This window comes from Nomascus leucogenys, chromosome 11 (genome assembly GCF_006542625.1).
Source record: "Nomascus leucogenys isolate Asia chromosome 11, Asia_NLE_v1, whole genome shotgun sequence".
In the NCBI taxonomy this organism is placed as follows: domain Eukaryota; kingdom Metazoa; phylum Chordata; class Mammalia; order Primates; family Hylobatidae; genus Nomascus; species Nomascus leucogenys.
The window spans coordinates 46,872,567-46,890,493 of record NC_044391.1 but is presented as its reverse complement, the minus strand read 5'-3'; the positions used below and the strand labels follow the sequence as shown (position 1 = coordinate 46,890,493).

The 17,927-nt window shown below is 42.3% G+C and overlaps 1 protein-coding gene across 1 annotated transcript in view; it reads right to left on the bottom strand.

Moving 5' to 3' along the window:
• GNS (glucosamine (N-acetyl)-6-sulfatase) overlaps nucleotides 1-17,927 on the bottom strand; it is a 45,166-nt gene that overhangs the window by 5,666 nt on the left and 21,573 nt on the right. The window contains exons 9-13 of the mRNA XM_003252718.4: nucleotides 17,687-17,790; nucleotides 9,649-9,750; nucleotides 3,753-3,860; nucleotides 2,342-2,452; nucleotides 777-937 (exon numbers count right to left, since the gene is read on the bottom strand). Of these exons, the coding sequence (XP_003252766.1) occupies nucleotides 777-937; nucleotides 2,342-2,452; nucleotides 3,753-3,860; nucleotides 9,649-9,750; nucleotides 17,687-17,790 (586 nt within the window). The remainder of the gene's footprint in view (nucleotides 1-776; nucleotides 938-2,341; nucleotides 2,453-3,752; nucleotides 3,861-9,648; nucleotides 9,751-17,686; nucleotides 17,791-17,927) is intronic.

The window sequence follows — 17,927 nt, the reverse complement described above, 5'->3', positions numbered from 1 at the left end:
AAGATGGCTAAAAAATTAAGTGATAACTTTCCATCAACTTAGGACATCATTCTTCCCTCTCCTACAGTCTGAAGGTAAGAACTAAAATATTCCTTTCCCAGTGGAAGTTTGATTTTTAAACTTCATGATCTTCAAGCAAAAGATAAATGACAAGCTTCCTGCCACCAGCAGCTCAAATGCATGGTGTACTGACACCCACTGTTACTGCTGAAAAGTTACTAAGAAGGACCATGTGGGGAACAAATCTGACTTAGCAGGTGGTAGCTAAACATCCTTCATACCTTCATATCGTGCAGTGGGCTTACATATTTCAACATCTGAGTTTACACCTTCTATTTTCATTGTGTGTTTAATATATTAAATTCACCAGCAAACATTCAAGTTTCTGTAGTAGGGGTTTCTGAGAAAGGAAACGAAGGGATATACTCTTGGAAGCTCTAGGGAGCACGGCAGCAGCTTACTTAAAAGAAGCCCCAAGTGTCACCAATGCAAACAAGTGGTACCATGACAATAATCACAGCAGGAAAATAAGAAGAGCCCCATGTTTGGTGGGGAGCAGGGCTGTACCTCTGGCTAAAGTACCAACTGGCAGTGGAGAACAAAAGTTTCAAAAGCTTGATTTTCCCAGCACAACGGGCTGATGCACTAAGAACACAGTATTCCCTCTAAAGCAGAAGAATCATCATCTCACAGCAAAAAGGGCTCCCTTTGCCTTCAAGAACAGCATGGCTACTCGAAAAAACTTGGCCAAGTAAATGAACGGAAAGGAAACTTACCCAGGGTCAAAAACCCCTGGAGTGCGACAGGTTGGCCCAGAACAGGACTGTAACATCATTAACCGATAGTTCATCTTTCCTAAAAGCTCTGGGTCTATGCTTTTAGCAATGTTAGTGATCTGGTCTGGGTCTGCAGTCAGATTATAGACTTCTACAAACACCTAGAGGACACGAAAGAATGGAGGAAAGAAAAGAGCAAAAGTTAGCCGTGAAGAAATACTCTTAACGTGACTTATTCCTAAATGGGAAGGGAGGAGGTAAATAAAAAAAAATCAAGGCCCTGGAGACTCTCAATCTGGTCTCAAGATCCTCAAAGAGCTCACTGCTTCCTTGAGACGAGCGAGCATCTGTTCTGGGGGTTCAGTTGCTTCGGGTCTCCAGCCACATGCTAAAAAGGGGCCCCTGCATACCCTGTGCCTTCAGGCAGAGGCAAGAGGGGGTATGTGGAAGAAATACATTATCTTCTGTAATTAGAACAGAAAGCAGGAGCCTCCAATGGCAAGGTCTCAGAAACAAGACTTGGCAATAAAGTTACTAAAGTGACAGCGAACATTTAAAGGTGATTTTTGCCCTAGAACTGTGAAGTTCAAATGAGAATGGATATGAAAGTACTCTTGCCTGTGTTATACAAATGTTAAGTTTTCCTATTATAAAAACTGTGGATATATTGGGGAAGGACACAATACTAATTATTATTTCTAAAATAAGACAGGTCTAATGCAGTACTTTTCCCTCTATAATCTGTATGCTGTTCTCCAAATTGGAGTCAAATGTTAGGCTAGAAAGATGGTGGGTAATTTTGCCTATAATGGCTTCAGGTAGCTGCCCTCACTCACACTATCACTTATAAAGTAGTTATCAAACTGATAAACATTACAGGGGAGTGGGGAACAGGAACTGAGTTTGAGGAAAGCTCTCTTGCTTGTTGTCCAAAGTGCTTATCAGCTGCAAATGGAGTGGAGAATGAGTCCATTTCTGAGAAACACAGATGGGCATCTGTTCCAGATGGTCAGATGAGGGTTGCCAGATGGGGCAGGTGAGCATATGCTGATAACAGTAAGAAAACACAAGGGACTAGAGTCCATGGGATCCTTCAGATAATCGGTATACCAACCTGTGTTGGCCAAAAACCACCTTCTTCCATGGATGGACTCCTGGGCCTCTGACCCCCACTCTAATCTATTAGAGCAGCATTGGATTATGCTGTGGTGGGAACAGGAATTTCCGAATATACCAGGTGCTGGTAAGCTTTCTAGAAAACGCTCCACCCAAACTACCAGGGAAGCTAACAGACAAAGCATTTATCATTCTGAAAACATGAATTGTGCATTTAAAGTGTATATCTGGGTGGTGGTGGGAATGGAGAGAACTCAATTCAGAAAGATTACAGTTAGAGAAGTGAGACATGGCCTTACAACTGAAGGAAACCTAAAGTGAAGCACAGATAAGAAACACAACCTCTTCCCTAGGGAGCAGCCTTGGAATTGCTCTTATGCCACCAAGTCCAGCTAACAAACCACCAGCAAGAAAGGAGTGGGGGAAGTGTAGGCAGAAGTCCCTCTTACCTCCTGGTCATCAAATTCGCAATACTGCAAATTCCACAACGCTGACATTGTCCTCACACAGGCATAGGTATTGTTATAAGCATCTTCACATACACAGTCTGGGAAACATTGCTGTAGGGATATTTCAAAAGTTAAATGAAGACAGTTCTTCCATAGTAACAAATACTTAGTTGCCTAGAAGGGCAATCAGCTTGACTCATGCCGGACGTGCAATATGACAGCAATTAGAAAACCTTCCATGGGGAAGCGAGTGACTCAAAAATAGATGTGAGGTTTTGTTCCTTTGGCTAACTTGATCAAGGTATATGGGCTGTTCCATTTGTAGACCGTTGCCATCCTTGTCTGCTAAACTCCTGATAATAATTACTTACAATGGGTACCTGTAAAATGTATGGGTTGGCAAGGAGAAGAAATCAACTCAAATGACTTTTTTTTTTTTTTTTTTTTTTTGAGATGGAGTCTCACTCTTGTCGTGCAGGCTGGAGTGCAGTCGTGCGATCTCGGCTCACTGCAACCTCCACCTCCTGGGTTCACACGATTATCCTTCCTCAGCCTCCTGAGTAGCACAGGCATGCACCACCACGTCCCGCTAATTTTTGTATTTGTAGTAGAGATGGGGTTTCGGCATGTTGGCCAGGCTGGTCTCGAACTCCTGACCTCAGGTGATCCACCCGCCTTGGCCTCCCAAAGTGCTAGGATTACAGGTGTGAGCCACAGTGCCCGGCCCAAATGACTCATTTCTAAGAGCTACTAGGAAATGTCACCCTAAAAAGTTGGAGAAGGCTAAAATGAGTTTTGTGGAATCATGTACAAGTAAGTTATTTATGAGTGTTCTTATCACCAGGTACAACTTAAATCTAACTTCTGTCTACCATATGATCTGTTATTGCACTTTTGGTTGGTTCATTATACTGTAACACTTTGGTGTTAGAAGAATCAATCAACTCCAAGTGGAAGCCTATTTTCCCTTCTCCAAAGTGGGGCCAACATGGTTGTTTCCCTCTTTGTGACCTGCCTGGCTGCCGCCAATGCGAGGCACTCATAATGGCATGGTTACAGGCAGGAACCACATCTCTCTACTGCATGCCTCACTAACATACCTAATTTTAAAAAAATGGTACTATTATTGGGAGGGGTAGAAAAACAGGGAAGAGGAATTGATAAGAACATGGGTGGATACATGCACTTGCTACATAAATTGGAAGAATTAACAGTGCACATTCTGATGACAGGTCAGCAGCATCATTTCCAAGATCACTGGATTTACCTTTGTCCATCTACTAACCACTCACAGTCAGTGACAAAGGAACAGGACTCAGATGAAAGGTTTCAATATTTGACACATGGAAACCAGCACCTTGCCATGTTGTCAGTGAGAAAGCTGTCTAAGTTGATTCAAGCTATTACTCACAGATACGCCAGGACTCAGGGAAGGGCATGTTGGGTCAGTGACGTTACGGCCTTCTCCTTGGTATTCCACCAGGACGTCTGATCGCCAGGTCAAGTTACTGGCACCTCTCTAGAAAGAAGAGCAAGCGGAGTTTCTGTGATGCACATAGACTATGATAAAGATCACAAAGTAATTGACTGCTAAAGGGGACTTGGGAGTCAAAAGTAATTGGACTGTTCATTCAGCAACTAAAGGGAATGACTAAAACAGGTACATATGAAAGCTACTGAGCAGTATGTTTGGTACTTAAGGGCCTTTACAAATGATGGTCAAATGCTTTGAAAATTTAATAGTTCCTTCCCAAGGCTACTTCTGTCAATCAGGTCAGGAATGGAACCTGACAAGGTAGCTAAGCAAGAATCAAAGTCACAGTGCAAGTTGCTGAAAGTCCAGACTAGAATAAATAATACTGTCATGTGCTCTACGTAAGAACTGTTTTAAGCTCAGACTAAGGAACTTATAACCTAATAGACACAAGGACAATAAAGAAATATTCCACAGACTTGTGTGCTAAAGACTGTAACAGGTTCAAAGCACCTCTTGATGGTCAGAATGAAGGTATAGTACATTAATTCACTCACTCTTCAATGTACATTCATGGTGTGGAAGGAAAGAAGTGGCAGCATTTGAAAGCAGCAAGTTTAAGACACAAATGGTGAAAGGAGAAAGAATCTAGGAACAGGAGCAAGTTTTAGATTCAAAAAGCATGAATATAGGTTGAACGCAGACCACTCAGATGTGTGGCTTCCTGAAACCCAGCTTTCAGACAAGGAAGCAGTGTACAGTGATGGTGGAGAGGCAGGCTGGTACCACACAGGAAAAGGCCCTGAACATCATGCTGCCCAGGCTTGTCCTATAAAGAACAGCACGTGATGGGAAACCATAGCAGGTTTTTGAGCAGGGAGGTAACACAATCAAGGCAGTGATTTAGAAAAGTCAGCTTAGTGGCAGAATCTAGAGACAGAAACTGCATTATTCTTAACAGCCAAAAAGTGGAAAGACAGGAAGACCAGGTTAGAAGCTGCTCTTAAAATGGTCAAAGTCTGGTTGGGAGCTTGGTGAAATGCAGAATCTCAGGTCCTACTCTAGCTCTAATAAGTCAAAGCCTGCATTTTAGTAAGAACTCTTGGTGATTTCCATGCATAGTAAAAATCTGAGCAGCACTGCTCTAAAAAAGTGGTTCTTAAAATGTGGTTCCCAGGACAAGCAGCATCACCTGGAAACTTGTCACAAATGCAAATTCTTAGTTCCTAACATAGGTAGACAGCAACCTGGGCTTTAGCAAGTCCCACAGGCAATTCTGGGGAATGCCTGTTTGAGAATCACTGCTCTAAAGAATGCTAAATGGGGGTGAGTACAGTGGGGAATGGGTAACGGCTTGTGCAAGGCCTTGAATGCTGCAGCCACCTGAAAAGGGGGAGTTAGAGATAGGAATTATTTCCTAACTTCTTGTTCTACAATGAAACTTGAACAATCCTGTGTGGCTCAGGATCTCAGAAATCATGAGTCACTGAAGACTTAAAAAGCTCATGCTGGCTGGGCATGGTGGCTCACGCCTGAAATCCCAGCACTTCGTGAGGCCGAGGTGGGCAGATCACCTGAGGTCAGGAGTTCGAGACTAGCCTGGCCAACATGGTGAAACCCCGTCTCTACTAAAAAAATACCAAAAAACTAGCTGGGCATGGTGGCACGCACCTGTGGTCCCAGCTACTTGGGAGGCTGAGGCAGGAAAATTGCTTGAACCTGGACGGCAGAGGTTGTGGTGAGCCGAGACTGCACCACTGCACTCCAGCCTAGGTGAAAGAGCGAGAATCTGTCTCGAAAAAAAAAAAAAAACCTCATGATGCTGCCAAACCTGAGCCATGGAAGCCGGAAGGTGGAATTGAGTGAACTGTCAGAATTGAGTGAACTTCAAAATCCCATCCTTGAATGTCAAAGTGTCCAGAGGAGAAAAGAGCACCTGAGAAGTCTAGATCAGTGGTTCCTGAACTTTGCTGCATATTAAAATCACCAGGGAAACTTGAAAAATCCCAAGGGATTCTATCTCATGCCAATTAAATCAGAATCTCTAGGGGTGAGGCCCAGGCATTAGCATTTTAGTTTCCGAGTGATTCTGATGTCTGACCAAGTTTGAGACTCATGGTCTGTAGGAGTTGTTAAACTTTTTTTGTAAAAGGCCACGGAGTAAATACTTAGGCTCCTGGCTATACAATCTCTGTCACACCTACTCAGGTAGCAGGGAAGCAGTCATCAACAATACATAAATGAATGAGTGTGGCTGTATTCTGATATAACTTTATTTACAGAAACAGGGGTGCGCTAGATTTGGCCCACAGGTTGTAGTCTGCCAACTGCTAGTCCAGCAGAACTTTCTGGCTGAAACGTTCTTGATCTTTGCTATTCAATATGATGGCTACTGAGCACATGATGTGCAGCTAGTGCAACCGAAGAAGTGGATTTCATTTTTAATTTAAATAGCCACACATGACTGTTCTAATACATCAGTATTTCATCAGAATAACCTCCAAAAACGAAACATGAACAAGGAAAAGAACCACACCTTAAGTGGCACTTCAAGAACTGTGCAGAGAAATTATACACAGCATAATGATTTTTACCCCTAGAGTGAATCACTTTTTTTTCTAATTAGAAATAAACTTAATGCTGGGCGCAGTGGCTCATGCCTGTAATCCCAGCACTTTGGGAGGCTGAGGAGGGCGGATCACAAGGTCAGGAGATCGAGACCATCCTGGCTAACACGGTGAAACCCCGACTCTACTAAAAATATAAAAAATTAGCCAGGCCTGGTGGCAGGCGCCTGTAGTCCCAGCAACTCAGGAGGCTGAGCTAGGAGAATGGCGTGAACCAGGGAGGCGGAGCTTGCAGTGAGCCACTGCACTCCAGCCTGGGCGACAGAGCTAGACTCTGTCTCAAAAAATAAATAATAAATAAACTTAATAAGGTACAAAGTTTAAGACTTGTATGAAAAGTTAAAAGACGTAAAATTTCCTCTAACTGATCTATAGGTTAAATGCAATTCCAACCAAAAGCCAACATTTTTCAGATAATCTGAAAAGCTGATTCTAAAGTTTATGTGGAAGATAGGATCCCCATGAGAACAATAAGCAGAGAGGTATGCCTATGCAAATTGAGATTTAGTTACACAGCTTTATAAGACAAAATGATATTGGCACAGGGATGGACAGATTCGTGGAGCAAAAAAAGACAACTGAGTATCTATAGAGAAAGAAAAAACTGAATCCCTGACTCCTATCTTAGAAGAAAATAAATTTTAGATACATCAAGGACTTGGATGTAAGAGGCAGAGCTATAAAACTTTTAGAAGAAAATATAGGAGAATAGCTTTCTGGCTTCAAAGTTTAGAAGCATCTTTATAAATATACAAAGGACACTAAACATTAAAAGAAACAATATATACATTCAATTCTTGGAGTGCAGTGGTGTGATCTCTGCTCACTACAACTTCCACCTCCTTGGCTCAAGTGATCCTGCTACCTCAGCCTTCCAAGTAGTTGGGACTATAGATGCACACCATCATGCCTGGCTAATTTTCTGTATTTTCTGTAGAGACTGGGTCTTGCCATGTTGCCCAGGCTGGTCTTGAACTCCTGGACTCAAGAGATCAGCCTGCCTTAGCCTCCCAAACTGCTGGGATTACAGATGTGAGCCACTGCACCTGGCTCCCATATCTTAATATATGGAAAAGACAAGTCATAATAAGGAGACTATGATAGGCAAAAATGCAGAGGCATTTCTCAAGGGAAGAAACACAAAAAGGCATAAATGAAAAGTGATTCCCTGATCAATAACACAATTAAAAAAAACTGGGCAAAGGATCCAAATATGAGCACATCTCCAAAGAAGATATATAAATGGCTGACAAACACATGATGAAATGCTAACCACCAACAGTCAGCAGGGAAATACAAATCAAAACCACAGTGAGACAGCACTTCACACCTACTACAATATAATAATCACAAAGACAGATAATAGCACGTGTTGGCTCACACCCATAATCCCAGCATTTTGGGAGGCTGATGGGGGAGGATTTTTTTCTTAAAATCTTCTTGGAAAACAAGGGAGGTTCTTTTGAGCCCAGGAGTCGGAGATCAGGGCAATGTAGGGAGACCTCATTTCTACTATTTAAAAAAAAAAAAAAATTAGCCAGACGTGGTAGCCGGTGACTGCAGTCCCAGCTACTAGGGAGGCTGAGGTGGGAGGATCCTCTGAGCCTGGAAGACTGAGGCTGCAGTGAGCTGTGATCAGCAACACTGCACTCCAGCCTGGGTGACGGCACAAGACCCCATCTCAAAAACAAACAAAACCATTACAACTGCATTATTCTTAATAGCCAAAAAGTGGAAACAGCCCAAATATCTGATGAATGGATAAATAAAATGTGATATATTCACACACAGAATGTTATTCAGCACTAAAACAGAACAAGGTACTGACACATGTTACAATGATATGATCCTTGAAAACACTATGCTCAGTGAAAAAACCAGTTACAAGAGGCCACATATTATGTAATTTCATTTACATGAAAAGTTCAGAACAAACAAATCTATACAGACGTAAAGTAGATTCGTGGTGGGAATGGGAGCAACAGATCTAATCAATTCCCTGCACCACAATTTAATCAATTCTCTACTAGATATTTGGATTTTCAGTTTTCTCCTATTAGAGTGACTAATGTGCCTGGGGGTTTAGCGTGCTGAAAATGCTCTTAGATTATGATGATGGTTGTACCACTCTGAATATACCAACAACTATTGAATTGGACACTTTAAAAAAATGATTTATTTATTTGAGATGGAGTTTCACTCTTGTTGCTGAGGCTGGAGTGCAATGGCGCAATTTCAGCTCACTGCAACCTCCACCTCCCAGGTTCAAGTGATTCTTCTGCCTCAGCCTCCCGAGTAGCTGGGATTACAGGTGCCTGCCACCATGCCCAGCTTGTTTTTTCTATTTTTAGTAGAAACAGGGGTTCACCATGTTGGCCAGGATGGTTTTAAACTCCTGACCTCAGGTGATCCACCCACCTTTGGCCTCCCGAAGTGCTGGGATTACAGGCGTGAGCCACCGCATCCAGCCGACACTTTAAATGAGTGAATTGTATGGTATGGGAATTAAGTTGTTAAAAAATAATTCATCTCATTATTAAACAAACAGATGCACAGTAAGACCAAATGCCACTTTTCACTCACCAGACAGGCAAAAGTTAACTTGTATGACTGTTTATGACATGTGTACTCTGAAGTGGTATGTCTTGTTAAACTAACCTCTTGATAAGTTATACGGATTACACTTGTATGAAAAGTATATGAAGTAGTTTCCAAATTCTCAGACTTCTGAAATCTTGGGTATTTTAAAAATCTTTGCCAGTTCAGAGAGAGAGGTCTCCTTCAGTTAAAGCATTTCTGTGATTAGCACTGAAGTAATCTTTTTGCGTTTGTTTTAGCCATTTTTAATTCTTCTGCAAGTTGATTAGCCACTTTTTTTTGCCCATTTTCCCACTGGGATATTAATCTTTGCTAAGAACTCATGTATTTGGACTAATGACTCTTTTTTATACATGTTGCAAATGTGTTCCCAACCTGTCACCTCTCTTTATTTATGGTGGGTGTTCTTAGAGGAGAGCAAAAGAGGGGAGGAAACAACTCTCGATTTCACATGTGGTCTAATTTATTTTAGAAAACTCCTTCCCATCACAAGCTTTTCTGCCCCCCAAATTTAATAGTATTATTTAATATTTAAATGTTTAAGTCTTTACACAACCCAGAATTTATTGCGGTCTTGGCTCAGGCCTGATTGAGGGCGCTATACTTACCAAAATGGGCAATAAGGACATCCCATCCATCTGTGTCTTATTTAGGTCGTAGCCAGCAATGTCCAAAATAGTAGGACCCAAGTCAATGTTGGCAACCAGCATCTATAAGAATGAGGGAAAAACAATCTAGAACACAGCTGGTCTCATTTTCCTTTTCTACCTATACTAAAGTTCTCTTCCCCCCACCCCACCCATGAGACAACAGCAGTTACTATTACCTTTTATACAGCCCATGCTTTGGTCTGTTTCACAGATTCGAATATAACTCTAATAACTTAAAACAAAATATAAAGGCTTATAAGGCTTGTATAATTGTATATCCCCCTGGGAAGTTACATATTTATTCTACCCATTCTGTTATTGATCAAAATGTTTTCTGAAAACTCCTTTGGGACTGCTTTGAGTTTGTTGCAAATCATGAGAAAATGTTGGTCTAATTATTTTATACAAAGTGTCTTACAACTTGATTATTCAGATTAAACTAAATTTGACTTCAAATGAACTCCAGACATTTTGGAAGGCCTCAAAAATGGAATGCTTGCCATCAGTGAGAATTATTAGCTCTTTTTATAGCTTCTCAAAGGGACAACACTGCCAAAATATGTTTGCAACAGGCTGTGAAGGCTGCAGAAAATTTATTCCAAAAATGTAGCATAAAAGTTTTTTTAAAAGCAACAAACTTAGATGTTTTTAAACATTCTAGAAACTAAAGGCATTGTCCTGTATTTATACTTTGACTTATTTCCTTGGTTATTAGACTATTTTCCTTCTGTAAGACAACGCCTCTATAGAGCCTAATCCAGAGTAGCCTAATAGAAATATAAACGGGACCCCATATGTAATTAAAAATTGTCCAATAACCACATTAATAAAAACAGGTAAAAATGTATATATTTTAACCTCCTATAAAAATATCTGAATATTAATATTTCAACATGTAAATAATATTTTTTAAAAAATCAATGAGATTTAACTTTTTGTGAACCAAGTCTTTGAAATCTGGTATTTCACAATAATAATACATCTCCATTTGGACTATCCACATTTCAAGTGCTCGACAGCCACAAGTGGACAATGCAGGCCTAGACAGAATGTAAGCATAGAAGTCACTTGGTCACAGGCTAGAAAAATCTTCAACCACTGAAACAATCCATTGGGGGAAACAAAGAGGAAGTGAGAAAAACTGAGAGCTAAAGTTTACTGTGCCAGGCATTTGACATTTATTCTCATTTATTCCTCATCACAGTCCTTGGACACAGTGTTTATCGGTGAAGAAATGAAACACAAGTCACTGGAGCAAAGTGATCAGCTTATAACTGGAAAAGCCATCACTTACCGACAGGAAATAACAGTCTTCAAAACTGTTGAGAACACTTAGATCATCTTAGGAGAGGTCAAACAGGGAGATAAAACAAAAACACCCCAGCCCTGCCACTTTTAATTTAAAAACAAAACCAAAAGTATAGATATGAAAGGCAAAAAAAAAAAAAAAAAACTTCAGAATATTATCAGGGGCCAGGTTTCCTGATGGCCAGGACAGCTCTTACCGGGCAGAATGATAAATATCCTGGCCCTGAATCAATTAGTCTAACTCTGCAGCTGTCAGGTATTACTGCCCAGAGGCAGACACTTCCAGAGAAAGGCAATCCATATGTTACTCAGTGGGAGAAAAACCTCACACACAAAAAATGATGTCTCCAGGGATGATATAAGACGCACTGTTACAGATAACTTTCCTGGTTCCAAGACCCCCAGGCAAACTGAGCAGCTTGGAAAACAGTCATCAAGTGTGAGTGTCAATATAGAAAAGGTCACAGCAGGAAAGGAGGGTCAGAGAGAGACACCATCTCCAGAATGAGATCAAGACAACAAGCCATCTACAGACCCTGAAGTGTGACTAACAGATCTTCAGTGATACCTATAACATGAATGAGGTGAAGCCAGTTCCTCAGATACTACTATGATGTCCAAGGCAGTTTTAAAAGAAAAGAGGAAACATCAAAAAACCCAGAGATATAAAATGGTGACTGTCATCTCACCAAAAATTGCAAGAGCCACCACCTGTATAATGGGAGGCTTGTTCCTTTTTTTGGTGAGGTGGGGGGGAAGCTCTTTTTTGTTTTGTTGTTTTTTGAGACAGGGTCTCATTCTGTCACCCAAGCTGGAGTGCAGTGGCACAATCACAGCTCACTGTGGCCTTGACCTCCCAGACTCAACTGATCCTCCTGCCTCAGCATCCAGAGCAACTGGGACTACAGGTATACACCATGATGCCCAGCTAAATTTTGTATTTTTTATTTTTAGTAGCGATGCCATGTTGCCTGGGCTGGTCTCAAACTTCTGAATTCAAGTGATCCGCCTGCCCTGGCCTCCCAAAATGCTGGGATTACAGGCGTGAGCCACTGAACCCAGCCGAGGCTCTTTCTAATGGCATTTTGCTCTCTGGAGAGAAAGGGGTAAGTTCCAGTATAAATCCAAAGTCACTAAGATTCAGCACAAGTACCGTAAGCACAAGTCATTCCACGACTCTTTCTCCCTAGAAATCTGTAATGATCACACTCCCCTAAATATAATGGATAAATTGTCTCCTCTTCTAGAATTTTATTTGAATAAGCAGACAGTTTCAAAATTAGCATACTATATCAGGAGATGGGAGACTTCTAGCAAATACCAAGTATGAATGAAGAGTTAAAAAGAATTATACCTACCTCTGGTTTTTATATAACCAAGAATTTGGAAGGATTCACCCATCAATGTGATGACTGAGAAACACTAGTTTCAGAGTATTGCTTTTGTTAGTATAAACTTAAAAATTCATTTAAGGGCTGGGCACAGTGGCTCTGGCTGGTAATCCCAGCACTTTGGGAGGCCAAGGCAGGAGGATCACTTGAGCTCAGGAGGCCAAGGCTGCAGTGAGCCATGTTTGAGCCACCACATTCCAACCTGGGTGAGAGAGCGCCTATCTCAAACAAACAAAAAATTCATTTACGGATTGGAACAGAAAAAGCTTTGACAAGACCAAAAATATATCTATTTTTCGAGACAGATTTTTTGCTCTGTTGCCCAGGCTGGAGTGCAATAGTGCGATCTCAGCTCACTGCAATCTCCGCCTCCTGGGTTTAAGCAATACTCCTGCTTCAGCCTCCCAAGTAGTTGGGATTACAGGCACCTGCCACCACAACTGGCTAATTTTTGTATTTTTTTTCTGAGACGGAGTCTCACTCTGTCACCCAGGCTGGAGTACAGTGGCACAATCTCAGCTCACTGCAAACTCTGCCTCCCGGGTTCATGCCATTCTCCTGCCCCAGCCTCCTCAGTAGCTGGGACTACAGGCACCTGCCACCACACCCAGCTACTTTTTTTGTATTTTCAGTAGAGACGGGGTTTCACCGTGTTAGCCAGGATGGTCTCGATTTCCTGACTTCGTGATCCACCTGACTTGGCCCCCCCAAAGTGCTGGGATTACAGGCGTGAGCCACCGTGCCCAGCCTCTTTTTTTTTTTTTTTTTTTGAGATGGAGTCTCGCTCTGTCACCCAGGCTGGAATGCAGTGGTGCGATCTTGGCTCACTGCAAGCTCCGCCTCCTGGGTTCAAGCCATTCTCCTGCCTCAGCCTCCCAAGTAACTGGGACTACAGGCGCCAGCCACCACACCTGGCTAATTTTTTGTATTTTTTAGTAGAGATGGGGTTTCACCGTGTTAGCCAGGATGGTCTCGATCTCCTGAACTCGTGATCTGCCTGCCTCGGCCTCCCAAAGTGCTGGGATTACAGGTGTGAGCCACCGCGCCTGGCCTAATTTTTGTATTTATAGTAGAGACGAGGTTTCACCATGTTGGCCAGGCTGGTTTCGAATTCTTGACCTCAGGTGATCCACACCTGCCTTGGCCTCCCAAAGTGCTAGGATTACAGGTGTGAGCCAACATGCCCAGCCAAAAAAATAAATTATTTGATAAATCACACTTTCTCAGGTTGAGAATGTTCTTAGGATTTAAGTATATAAATATCCTAATCAAATGAAAGTCCTTAGAAAACCCTGGCTGTGGTGGCTCATGCCTGTAATGAGGGGAGGAGGGCTGATTGCTTGAGCCCAGGTGTTCCAGACCAGCCTGGGCTGAAACCCCATCTCTACAAAAACAAACAAACAAACAAAAAACAAAAAACAAAAATCAGCTGGGCATGGTGGTATGCACCTATAGTCCCAGCTACTCAGGAGGCTGAGGTAGGAGAATCACCTGAGCCTGGGAGGCGGAGGATGCAGTGAGCCAAGATTGTGCCACCACACTCCAGCCTAAGTTACAGAGCAAGACCCTGTCTCAAAAAAAAAAAATAATAATAATTCCTGGGGCTTAAATCAAAGGGTATCATGCATTGAACCTGCTTATTCTTGCTCTGAAAGAATGACACTGTTGCATAATTACTGAAAAGAACAAGATGGCAATGGGCTCTCAGAACACATCAGGTTTCCAGACACCCAAACCCTGATGTTGAATTTCTGTAGAGTTATCAAAGAAAAGGCTCCAAACATACCAGAAAGCACCCCAAATCCATTTAGTGAAAAGCACTGTAACTGCATGAGGAAGTGCAGAATCCCATATCTTGGTTGCTTCAGCTGGACTTGCCCCTCAGTTCCAGCTTTCCTGACAAGGAAGAAGCTGGGGCATCACCTGGTTCCACCTGATAATGGAGGCTTAACATCCTCTTACTTTCACAAAACTAGGGAAACCAAGGCTGATTTTGTCCAAAGCCAATAGGTCGTCTTCCTGACTCCCAGTTCAGTTCTATTTCCCTAGGACGGTGCTGTGTCATTCTAGTTTTCCTACTAACCTTTTCCTTTTTAGAATTCCTTTTGCAGAACTTCTACCACCAAATCTAAAGCTAAACTAGTCAGAGAAGAAAATGTCAATAGCCAATCTTTGACATCTACACATATGACCTTGTCCCATTTCTCCCACACAGCTAAGTCCACCAGTCGGTTAAATGTGCATTGATTGGCTGTCAAGGCTGCTGACAGCTCAGCTCATTATGCCCAACTCACAAGCCTGTGCCACTCACACAGAACAGCTGGCACTGAGACAACTGTGCTGCCAACACATGATGCATCACTCATCGTTTCTGACATTCTTTGTGCCAGGGGAAAGCTGGGGCATTTCATGCTTCTCAAATTACACCTGTCAATGCAGCAGTGTAAATTCTGAGAATGCACAGACTTAATTTTCAGTCCCTGATCTGCCACTTACTTTGCGACCTTGGCAAAATCCATTCAACCGATGTGGATGTTCCCCAGTGTATGTTAGGGGCTGGATATTTTAAGTTTAGATAGTTCCTCTTCTCTAGGACACCCTAGACTAAAAAGGACAAACTTAATAGGGTGTGACAAGTGTGAGGCCAGCTGGGAACATATAGGAAGGGCATCTACCCCATATGGGAGCAGGAGTATGAAGCGACTTCCCAGAGGGAACCGTAAACCAAAGCCCTAAAGGACAATTAATTTGGCCAGCTGAAGGGGGTGCGAGATGGGCATTCCAGAAGGAAGGAGTAGTCACTTGTACAAAGGCCAGGAGGTGACAGAGAAGGTCCACTTAGGAAGTAAAAGGAGTTCAGTACAACTGCTACCTTCTGTCTCTTGAACAAGCCTAGCTTATCCCTACATCTGGGACTTCGCATTTACCGTCCTGCTCAGGACACTCTTCCCACAGATCTCTGCACGGCTAAATCCTTCTCAACATCCACGTCTGCTCAAATGCCAAATGCCTAAGAGGCTTTCACTGACCACTGTAGCTTAAATATCTGGTGCTCCCTGACATAAGGATTTAAGAACTGATCTTGTGACCAAGCATGGTGGCTCACACCTGTAATCCCAGCACTTTGGGAGGCCGAGGCAGGCAGATCACGAGGTCAGGAGATCGAGACCATCCTGGCTAACACAGTGAAACCCCATCTCTACAAAAACAAAAACAAAAAATTAGCCGGGCATGGTGGCAGGTGCCTGTAGTCCTAGCTACTAGGGAGGCTAAGGCAGGACAATGGTGTGAACCCAGGAGGTGGAGCTTGCAGTGAGCTGAGATCGCGCCACTGCACTCCAGCCTGGGTGACAGAGCCAGACTCCATCTCAAACAAAACAAAACAAAACAAAACAAAACAAAACAAAACAAAACAAAACAAAACTCATTTTGTTTGATTGCTCCTTGCCGTATGCAAGGCTCCTTGGTGTACCATGCTGGCAAAGAAGATAATTAATACTTGTTGACTGAGCTATAATGTAGTGGTTAAGTACACAGACTTTGGAGCCAGACTGCCCCAGTTCAAATGCAGGGCTCTGCTACTTTTTGGCTATGTGATATTCAGCAAATAATTTCTCTGCTTCAGTTTTCCTCATCTGCAAAATAGGGATAACAGTACCTCTATCTCATCAACTGTGAGGATTGAGTAAGTTAAATCAAGTAATACATTTAGAATAGCACCTGTCCCATACTAAACACTCAATAAATGTTAGCTATATTATTGAAATGCCTTCTCAGGAACCAGACTTCACTTAGATTGCTTAGAGAAGGTGAAGTTTCTGATTTTTAACATTTAGATGGCAATGTTAACTTAAAGAAAAAAAAGAACAGTTTTTTCCACAGGCAGCTGGCCGACACATTTCACTATGATCTCATTCAGCCTCCTTCCCATGTGGGCTGAGGTAGCCCTGCTCCTAAAAACAGAACATGGCTGCTGACATGGTCTCCTCTATCAGTTCCAAACACCAACCTCAAGAAAACACTTTTAAGATTTAATGGTCTTCTAAACTTGCTTATCTCCTTTGAAAGAGGAAGCCTGTTTAGAAGGCACTGAAATTTGTAGGGAAAAGTGACTAGCTTTAGGAACGTGGGTCTTCAGAGAAAAACACAAAACGTAATTATGAAGGCCATTTTACCCTTCCAGGAGAATTTTAACAGAATTCCATCAAGAGTGTTGTAAAAGGAAATATGTGAAAAACAGACATTTAAACAAGTAAACATCAAGCTCCAAAATTAAACTAAAGTACCCAATATACCCAGAAAGTCTGGCCCATTTAAAAACCCACTTTGCAATTTTAGCTTAAAGTGCGTATTTGTTCATCTTCTTTGGTCTCACAGAACTGGGACTGAAACTGAAATTGTGATATCAGGAAGGAGAGAAGACATATCTGGTGGAGCCTGTCAATTCTTTTCTCCTGAGTGTTGGAGGACACTAATTTGGATGAAGGTCCTCATGATCGCTAGGAACAAAGTGCCTCAGCGTCAGGTACCACGTTTAGAAAAAGACGCTGAAACTGAATGGGAATGACAACAGAACAATGTGGCATATTATGGCAGTTCTAGGAGAGAGAACCAGGAAAGCAACAAAGCATTCATAAGGTAGAGCCCAGCACAGGGAAAGACTAATTCCTAGAAGACATGTTTTTGATAGCCTTATACTCAAAGCGAGGTCAGGCCAGCAGCAGACATCACCCGGGAGCTGGTCAGAAATGGAGAAGCAGAATCTGCATTTTAATCAGATCCCAGGGGATTCACACACACAGAAAAGCCTGAGGGGCTCTGCTCTACAAGGCAGTGGACCCCAAACCAGGCTGCCTCTCAGAATCACCTGTAAACTTCAAAAGGAAAAAAGGCAGATGCTGGGTCCCTATTCCAGACCAAGTGAGTCAATTACACTCTTTCTGGATATTGCCCAAGCACGTACCATTTTTCTTCTTCAGTTTCGGAGGGCAATTTTGATGCACACCCTCTGTTGAGAGTCACTGCTCCAGAACAAAGTAAAGGTCTAGTCTCAAAAGACAAAGAAAAGCTATGCATCCTAATGAGACATGTATATGTGGGGTGAAAATACAGACATAGAGAGCAGTGGGAAGTTAAGGAAAAAAAAAAAAAAGGAATCATTGTTTCCACTTAAAAACCCTTCTGCTGCTCAGCCCCAGTGGGAAGAGGAATCTAACCAATCTCATCTCAGGAGGAAACACCTTATTTTTTCAGGCAAGTGCCTACTTGTCCACAGCACCAGCTTGTCAGGCACCTACCTTGCTTGTCTGATTTGGTTTGATCCCAGGCCCTCGAACCAACAGTGGAACTTTGATATCAAACTCATACAGCTGTCTCTTGTCTATTGGCAAGGAAAACTGTCCTGAAAACAAAACACACAAGGTAAAGATGGAGCCAAGACAGGAGCCTTGCTCATGTTTTGTTTCACTCATTTAATCCACAGCCCAAACTAAAACAACTTTGTTCTACTGATTCTGGTGTTTTAATAGAAAGCTGAAA